The sequence below is a fragment of the Pinus tabuliformis genome, chromosome X, assembly GCF_031772625.1.
Source record: "Pinus tabuliformis cultivar Carrire ecotype Pingquan chromosome X, CPIR1, whole genome shotgun sequence".
NCBI classification, from domain to species: Eukaryota; Viridiplantae; Streptophyta; class Pinopsida; order Pinales; family Pinaceae; genus Pinus; species Pinus tabuliformis.
The window spans coordinates 337211741-337221509 of NC_142308.1; the positions used below are offsets into that span (position 1 = coordinate 337211741).

General features: G+C 38.8%; 1 protein-coding gene across 1 annotated transcript; it reads left to right on the forward strand.

Annotated features, from left to right (window-relative positions):
• Positions 1-240: 240 nt before the first annotated feature.
• Positions 241-9469, forward strand: LOC149139841 (DNA-directed RNA polymerases IV and V subunit 3B-like). The gene is made up of 5 exons (XM_089450832.1): positions 241-420; positions 1307-1368; positions 1483-1632; positions 8369-8606; positions 9039-9469. The coding sequence occupies exons 1-5, from the start codon at positions 241-243 to the stop codon at positions 9309-9311; spliced, it is 903 nt and encodes a 300-aa protein (XP_089306958.1). The 3' UTR covers positions 9312-9469.
• The last annotated feature ends 300 nt before the right edge of the window (positions 9470-9769 follow it).

Sequence of the window (9769 nt, forward strand, 5' to 3'; positions counted from 1 at the left end):
GCTTTCTCTGAAGAAGAACATGAAAATATGGCTCACCAGGAGACAAGTCATGATAGAGAAGCAACAACAAATGAGGAGGATATAGATTATTATTGTAAACAGTTTGCAGATTTCATGCAAGCACAACTACACCAAAGGTATGATCTAAGATCTTCAAGAAAGAGGTTGAGGGAACCAAAACAACAAGAGGGAACTGCTCCCCAAGATATTCCCCCAGTACTAGATAAAGGGAAAGGCAAGATGAATCTTGACTTGTCCAAGACAAAAGTCTCCTCAAATAAGGAGAGAAATAGTTTCGAAGAACACACCAAAAAGAAGGCATTGGTTCTGCTAAAAACTGCCAGTGGTAAAGAAGAAGCAGAGCCAGGAGGTATAGAAAAAGGCCAACCTATGTTCAATCTTCAGAAGGAGCTTGAAAAGGTAAAGATTCATGTTCCTCTGATTGAGCTTCTAAAGCAGCCTACTTATAAAGCTCAAGTCTCTCAATTCATGCATCCATCCACCTCTTCACCCACCCATGATTGTTTAAACCTTCAAGAAGAAAGGCCAATGGTTGTTTTTGGGCCTCATGTGGAAGAACTTGATCCTTCTACTGCACCCTTCTATGTGACCCTGGTAATCCATGACCTTTTATTGCATAATTGCATGTTGGACTCTGGAGCCTCACACAACCTCATGCCATTAGCAGTGATGGAACAACTTGGCTTGCAGATCACCAGGCCCTACAAGGACCTATACTCCTTTGACTCTAAGAGGGTCAAATGCTTAGGAATGATAAAAGATCTGGTGGTAAACCTGGCTCAGATCCCTGTGAAGAGTGTGGTAATGGACATAGTAGTGGCAAATATTCCCCCTCGGTTCGGCATGCTCCTATCTAGGTCTTGGGGTTCCAAGGTGGGGGGCTCTATCAAGTTAGATCTAACTTATGCCACTATTCCCACTTTTGGAGGCAAACAAAGGAGGTTGTACAGAGAGTCCAAATTTGTAAAAATTGTGACCCCAACTAAAGGCTCAAAAAACTCCCTAGTGCATGGAAAAGAAAGCGACCTCTCCTACCTGTTCCTAGAAGAAGATGAGACCATCTTAGAAGAAACATCAGTACACCTAACAAGGCAATTAGAACACCAGCACGCAAATGAAAACAAAGTATGGAAATTATACTTTGACGGAGCAAATTCCAAAGAGGGAAATGGAGCAAGAGTATTGTTGGTATCCCTTGAGGGCAACCTGATACCCCTCATTCAAGCTGGAGTTTGAGGCAACCAATAACGTTGCTGAGTATGAAGCATTGTTCCTTGGACTACAGATGACAAAGAATATGAATATTGAATGCCGAACGGTCTATGGAGACTCTGAGCTAGTTATAAGGCAGATTAGAAATTAGTGCCAGGCCAAACGCCCCAGATTGAGGACTTACCGAAATGAAGTGTGGGATCTAATTGATAACTTCTTCCTGGCCTTTAATATTCAATTTCTGCCCAGAGAAGGAAACAAAATCGCTGATTCCCTTGCTGTAGCAGCGAGCAGTTTCAAGCCCCCTCAAAATCTGCTCCTCAGGTATGAGGTGGAAGTCAAATACAGACCTTTTATACCTGATAATGTCAAGCACTGGCGTGTATTCAAGGACGGAGAGTAGGTGAAAAGATATATAGAAGTCATTGGGGAGTTCGCTAACTCAACCATTGATCAAGAAGAGGAAACATAGGCAAATTAAGAAACCACTTCGTGGGAAGACATAATGGCTGGGCGCAAAATTCTACAATTGAAAGGGAATACCATTCCTCATGGTCTAGTCCCACTGGAAAGACTTTCTAATAAGGATGGCGTAATCTCCAAACCAATGGCTCGAGAGATGGACGATCAATTAGAATATTGCAATATCGGCTTAGAGGATGAACCCCAGATGGTCAAGCTATCAAAAAGAATTCCCTTGCAATATAAACAAAGGTACCTAAATCTTTTCAAAATCTACAAGGATGTTTTTTCTTGGTCTTATGAGAATTTAAAAACATTTGATACTAACATCATTCAGCATAAGATTCCTTTAAAGAGTGGAATAAAACCATGCAAGCAGAAACTCAGGCAGATAAATCCACTCTTACTCCCCTCCATTGAAAAAGAAGTGAGGAAGCTTTGACAGGGAAAATTCATAGTGCCTTTATGGTACTCTGAGTGGGTGGCCAACTTAGTCCCTGTCTGGAAAAATAACGGAGAAATAAGGCTATGTGTAGATTTTCAGAACCTAAACATGGCATCGTTGAAAGATGACTACTTGTTGCCTAAGAATATATTGCAGAAGGTGGTTGGCTCAGTCAGAATGTCCATGATGGATGGGTTCTCTGGTTACAACCAAGTGGCAGTCCACCCTGATGATTAGAAGAAGATTACTTTCACCACCCTGTGGGGAACATTCATGTATGCTCGCATGCCTTTCGGTATTATTAAGGCATGGGCCACATTTCAGAGAGCTATGGATATAACTTTCGTAGGGGAGAAAGACAAATGCGTGCTGGTTTATTTAGACGATATCACAGTCTTTTCTAAGACTGATGAAGAACACATCCTCCATTTGAAGCTCACCTTTGAGAAATGCAGGAGGTATGGTCTTTCTTTGAATCCTAAGAAATCTCAGTTCGTCTTGAGTGAAGGGAAGCTATGCTACTAGGACACATAGTAGCGTAGGAAGGAGTGAAGATCAATCCTAAACGAGTCGAAGTCATCAACCATATTCCTCTACCCAGGAATAAGAAAGAGGTCCAAGCCTTTTTGGGGAGAATAAATTTCTTGAGGAGGTCCATACCCAACTATGCATAAATAGTCAAGGGTATTACAGACATGCTTAAGAAGGAAAATGAAGTCATGTGGAGCCCTGCCCCCCAAGATTGTTTCATTAGAATTAAAGAAGCTTTGGCTGAAGCCTCGGTACTAGTCAGCCTCGACTATTCAACACCTTTTAATATCTTCTCTTTTGCTTCTCCGCATACTATTGCCGCAGTTTTGCTACAGGAGAATAAAGATGGTTATGAACAACCCATTTCCTTCTTCAACCAAGTCTCGAGGGATGCTGAGTTGAAATATAACATCTTAAAGAAACAAGCCTATGCACTAGTCAAGGATTTTAAGGCATTTCATATGTATGTGCTACAATCGGAAATCACAACATTTGTCCCAATGATAGCGGTCAAGGACATCTTGGTGCAAGGAGAAGGAAAAAGGGGTAGGTGGATAGCAAAGATACAAGAATATGAGCTAGACATAAATCCTACTAAGCTCATAAAAGGCCAGGGGTTGGCCAAGGTTTTATCCGAGTCTAATCGCCAAGCTTTAGGGATAAACCTGATAACAGAAGGATCACCCTAGTATAAGAATATCATTCATTATCTCTTATTCCTGAGGTGCCCGCTGGGGTTGGATAAATCCAAATACCGAACTCTGAGATTGCAAGCGCAAAAATATATCATATCCAATGGTCTACTCTACTGGAAGGACCCGGTGGGAGTATTGTTGTTATGTTTGGTAGAGGGCGAAACCCATAAAGTGATTGAGGAATTTCATGGAGGAGTTTGTGGAGGTCATTATAGTTGGAAGACCACAGCACATAAAATCCTCAAGGCAGGATTCTACTGGCCTACACTATTTGGAAATGTTCATTCCCAGGTCAAGTCGTGCCAACGGTGCCAAGTGTTTGTTGAGAGAAAAGCTTTCTCCTCTCCCCTTGATTCCAGTGCATGTGGAAGAACCTTTCAAACAGTGGGGACTAGACTTCATAGGAGAAATAAACCCACTGTCCAGTGGCCAACACAAATGGATATTAACGGCCACGGATTATTTCACCAAGTGGGTAGAGGCCATTCGAGCTAGAAACGCTACAGACTCAGTGGTAATTAAGTTTATGGAGGAGAAAATATTACCTCGCTTTGGTTGTCCTATCAAAATTATCACTAACAATGCTTAGGTCTTGAAGAAGATCATCACCGAGAATCAGAGGAACCAAGACTCCCAATTGAAGGTCGCCCTATGGGCCAACTGAGTAACTCCTAAACGATCCACTAGAAAATCACCTTTTGAGCTAGTGTATGGTAACGCTGCAGTCTTTCAGATCCAATTAGCTATGCCGGTGGCGAAGTTACTACAAGACGCTGAGGAAGAGCCAAGTGCCCTGATACGAAGGATAAATCAGCTCGTCGAACTTCATGAAAACAGAGAACAGGTGGGGGCCAAATTGTAAAATCACCAATAAAAGATGAAATCCATGTTTGACAAGAAGGCCAAGGATCAACCTCTTCAACTAGGAGATTTAGTTCTCCAATGGGAAGTTGAAGGGGAAGACAAAGGCAACCACAAAAAATTTGATCCGCTATGGTTCGATCCTTTCAAGATTGCGGAAGAGAGAGGAAATAACACGTACCTGCTTGAAAATCTGGATGGTGAATCATTGGAACTGCTGGTAAATGGTCAGTTCCTCAAACTCTATTTCCAAAACTAGAGGTACCTGTCTTGCACTCATTGTAGATACCGGTGTGTGTATTGTAATTGTTATATGAAATTTCCAGTTTATGTTGAAAATTCCACTTTCACAAAATTATCGTTTGTTTAGAAAAGACTCCATGCCCAAAGGAGAAGTTCACAGTTTGCAGGTTCTCAGCACCTTGCTAGCAAGGCACTGTCCCCAGGTGGAGCCAATGTTGTCACCTTCTGAAAACAGAGTTCCAGTTGTACAAAGAGTACCAAAGAACATAGAAGTTTGCAGCCATATTTTAAGCCACATAAACTCTCAAGGCTAAATCAGACCCTCTTGACTGGATAGTGCTTGGAATAAGCTTTCCAACTGTAGGTGGAAGTCCAAAAACGGACTCTTGGATCAGATGTTAGGGCAGATTGAAGATACCCTTTAAAAGCCAAAAAAAAAGGAAAAATGGCTAAGGGTCAGGCTCATTGTAGATCGCAATCGGGGCTTTACTGAAGCAGTGGTAATGGAAGATATCGAAGTCTGTGATCGGTCGATCGCCGATATCGCAAATCGGTGGGTCCAAGGTAAGGTTGGTCATATGGAGACCCATGGGGTCATTTATGTTTCTTTAGATCCACTAGGAGTATCACAAGTCTACTACTTGGAGAACAAGGGGCCACCCCCTTGTCCATCATATTCCGAGGAATTTATTCCTCAATATGGAACTTCAAGATATTACTGAGCCTTTGGAAGGCCTTAAGACATGTACATATTATTATTTGGCCCCTTGTGAGGCTTATTTTTACACTTGTGAGCTAGTTTGGTGGGCTTGTCACCAATACGGGTTTTATTTGCATATTATTTTATCTTTATGGGCTAATGTAGACCCATAGGCTAATTCAAACTCCTTAGAAGGCTATATACTGATGTTAGATGCATTCATTTGGATCATCACTTGACTTGGGATGTCTCTAATCATAGAGAACTTCACATTTTTTCCTTGGAGGATATTTTTTGGAGACGGATGAATTTTGACGTATGGATTTGGGCTATTTATCTTGTCTTAGAGCTTTGTCTTGTAAATGAAACGTTGGTTGGATATACTCTATAATGTTGTAAGTAAATTTTGATGTTATTATTATTGTTGCTGCTAAATTAGGGCTAGTTGCCACATGATTGAAATGTGGAATTGAGCTTGTTTTAGCTAATTTAATGTATGGGTCAATGTTATATGAATGAAATGTATAATGTTGTAAGTAAATTTTGATGTTATTATTCTTGTTGTTGCTAAAATTAGGGCTAGTTGCCACATGATTGAAATGTGGAATTGAGTTTGGTTTAGCTAATTTAATGTATGGGTCAATGTTATGGGAATGAAATGTATAATGTTGTAAGTAAATTTTGATGTTATTATTCTTGTTGTTGCTAAAATTATGGCTAGTTGCCACATGATTGAAATGTGGAATTGAGCTTGTTTTAGCTAATTTAATGTATGGGTCAATGTTATATGAATGAAATGTCCTAGAGATTATTTGTCTCGATAAGCTTGCATCGTTTTCTTTGAAGTATAAATGCTTGAAGGTCACTTTTCTTTTCTTTCTCTCAACATTGGATGAAGCTGACTTTTTGGGCCTCCTTGATCAAGAAACCAAGTTCTTACTCATCATCATCCTTGACTCCATATCCCAAAGTGAATTAGGCACTGATCCCTAAAAAGGGTGGTCATCCCCTTCACCTTTTTCACCTTTTATCACTTTTTCCTAGGTCTAGCCCTCAAAGGTCACTTAGGGCATCAATTTCCTGTGAAGTGACCCAAGGAAAAAATTTGGTCTCGTCTCCCTCTCCTCCAAATTTGAGGCAATTCTAACGGTGGAATCTTCGGGAATCCCAAGCCCTAGCTCGAGGATCAAATTTCGCCTAGGCATCCCCAAGGCTAGACCTCAACAAGATCAATTCAACCTTTTGAAGTAAATACTCTTGTTTGGTCCTTTCGCTTCACCTTGTCTAGGATAGGAACATCATTGGTTGCTGCATTCCATCCCCAAACCTTGGCTGGGTCCACTTCGCCCTGTGTGGTCCCACTTCTCAATAAAAATTATTTGTCAAGGACCATTTGGGAATCCAAGTTTTGCAAGGATTATAGGGATGGAGAACATCCTCCGTAAGTCTATTCCTTCTCCCTCAACCCTCCAATCCTCACCCCTTACCTTTGGAAGACCAAGTCCCTTGCTTAAAGAGGAAGCAAGTTCCATTCTTCATTTTATCCTCGGAAAAGGGTTTCTAGGGTCACCTTCCACCTTATTCATTGACATATACTTTACAAGTGATCCCTACACTACCGGGACTCCTCCAATTGGTGAAAGTCCGTAAAGAGTAGGGAGACTTAGCTGTGATGACAGTGGGCTAAGCCTCTACCATTGCCCTTAACCTAGCAATTGCCCTCTTAGGAACCCCTTAGGTCTCCTGCTGGTTTGAGTGGTAACAAAGCCCACTAGCGAAGCAAAGTAGCTTCAAGCATAATTCTTTTATGTCTTGAAATGACATTTACAACTATAAATATCTTCTCTCTGATTATTGAAGCAGCTCACTCCTCTCTGTAATTAATTAACCCAAAAGGCTAAAGATCTCTCCATTATCTCGCTGAAAGTTGTTATAAAGCTAAAGGACTCTCCATTCTTTCTGTGCATATTGTTTGTAAAAGGATTCCTAATTAAAAGTATCAATTTGCTTCAATTAATCCAGAGTTCCAATTATTGGGCAAGAAGCTCATTCCTGTCTGTAATTGACCCAACAGGTTAAAAAACTGTCCATTATCATCCCTAATTTTTTTCAAAAAGCTAAAGAATTCCCCATCCTCTTTTTAGGTATTGTTTTTAAAAGGCTTCCTAACTAATGGTCATTATTTGGATCATCGAAGAGCTTAGCCACGAAGTCAACAGTTTAAAGGTAGGCTTCCTAACTAACGTTCATCAACCCAATTTTAGATTTAGGTCATCGGAGGGTCCAGCCAAAAAGTCAATGGTTGACTTTTGACTTTGTGGCTGGGCCCTCTGATGACTGGAGTCTACTATCCGGTTAAGTTCAGGTCTAACGAAAAGTGATCAACTTGCTTCAATTATTCCGATGTTACAATTATTGAAAAAGAAATTCATGTAATTGACCCAGGAGACTAAAGAACTCTCCTTTATCATCTCTGATAGTTTTTAAAAGGCTAAAGTTCTCTCCATTCTGTCTGCATTTTGTTTGTAAAGGGCTTCGTAACTAGAAGTTATCAACTTGCTTCAATTATTCCACAGTTCCCATTATTGAAGAAGAATCTCAGTCCTCTCTGAAATAAACCCAAAAGATTAAAAACTATCCATTCCCAGAATTTTTTAAAACATCCGCCATGGATGTTTGCTGCATTAAAAAATCTGAATGAAGTCCAAGACTTGGCAGTTGTTACAGTTGCCATATTATATATGGTTATTAACATTAACATTTTCAATAAACGAGGATAATACATTGTATGCATGCAGTCTCAAAATTCCAAGGCCCAGGCCCGTATCATCAATTTGTGCGACAGGATTACCACTCACCCATCAAATGTCAGTTTATGTTGCAATTTATTGTAGATAATTTTTCCTCATTTTAATATAATTGTCTTTATTTAAAAAAAATTAGAAAAATTGATAGCACCTCCTTCGTTATTTTCGGAGTAAGGATATGAGACAATAAACTAAACTCATATTAAAATGGTGTAAGTTTATAAAATGATATAAATTTAGAATCCATTATACTAGATTAAAAAAATACTGTAGCAGTTTTTTCGTGAGATAAATTGTGTCTGAAATTTGGAAATGTCCAACGTTTTGAGTGGACACTCCGCCTAGATAATATCAATAAAATTTATAATAATTTGAAAATGAATTTGTACAGGCCGATTATCATTGTCAAATTGGCCAAAGGCCAAGAACTGAAGTTGCGTTGCTTAGCGAGGAAAGGGGTGGGGAAGGACCATGCAAAGTGGTCGCCAGCAGCAACAGTCAGCTTTCTTGCAGTGCCTGAAATTCATATAAATCATGAGCTTGCAAATACGTTAACGCTCGAGCAAAAGCAAGAATTTGTGCTTAGCAGTCCTACTCAAGTTTTTAATATTAACCCCGACACCGAAGAGGTGAGTGCAACTCCCATTTCACCTTTTATACTTCTTTTTCAAGTTCTTTCTATTCTTCCAATATTAAATACCCAGATTATAGTTACAGTCGTCCACATCAAGCAAAAACTCCAAATAATAGTTGAACTTGTTATATTGGCATAGTTGTGAATATGGTTGAAGATATATATAGTTTATCTTATGTAACCTGCTTCAAAATTTATCATCAACCATTTTATCAGATCACAAGGTCGTGTTCACTCCAAAATTTATGATCATATAACTTTATTAGGTCGTAAGCTCATTTTTATTCATATCAATTATTTACTTCTTATTATACTCTGTAACTTAGTTTTCTCTTACTTTACGATTAAACAAAAGCTCGTCTATTCTTTTCTTTCTTTTTTGTTTAAATTGATCAAACTAAACTTGTGTTCTCTAATTTTGAAGTAGATAGAGGTGGAGAATGCTGAAGCTTACACCTACGATGAAGAGGTTTTAAAGAAGGCAGAGGCCATGGGCGTGGCAGGGCTTGTTAGCATTGTTGCTAAGGAAGATCATTTTGTTTTCAGTGTTGAAACGACCGGTGTACTTACGGCCACGCAGTTGGTTCTTAATGCTATTAGTGTTTTAAGGCAAAAGCTTGATAATGTGCGACCTATGTTGGAAGACGATGAGGAATTTGGTGAATTCAATGCTCATATGAGTGGCTATGCCTTCAAATGAATTGACTTAATTCAGCTGCTTTTAATGTATTATATTAGTAACAGGTTTGAAACTTAAAAACTTATAAACATGTGTGAAAGGTAATTAGCTGGTTCTTGTAAGTACTGCGTGTGAAAGGAAATTAGTTAATTCTACAACGGGCATAGTAAGTGGTCATATAGAAAGCAATATCTTCTAATTTATTTTTATCAGTTTATATGAGTTTTTCTTCAAAATATATATATATATATATATATATTTATTTTTTAAGTTTTACCTAAATTTTGAGAATTTTATTGTATATGATTTTTTGAAAATTACATGTTTAAATTTACTCTTTAAAAATAAAAAATAAAAATTGAAATGGATAAAATTATATTAAAAGGAAGTTCTTCCTGCATCTTATAAGAAATTAATACAATCTAAAATTTAAATAGTGTCCAATTCTGAAACTTCAAAAAAAATGTCAGTTGTTTAAA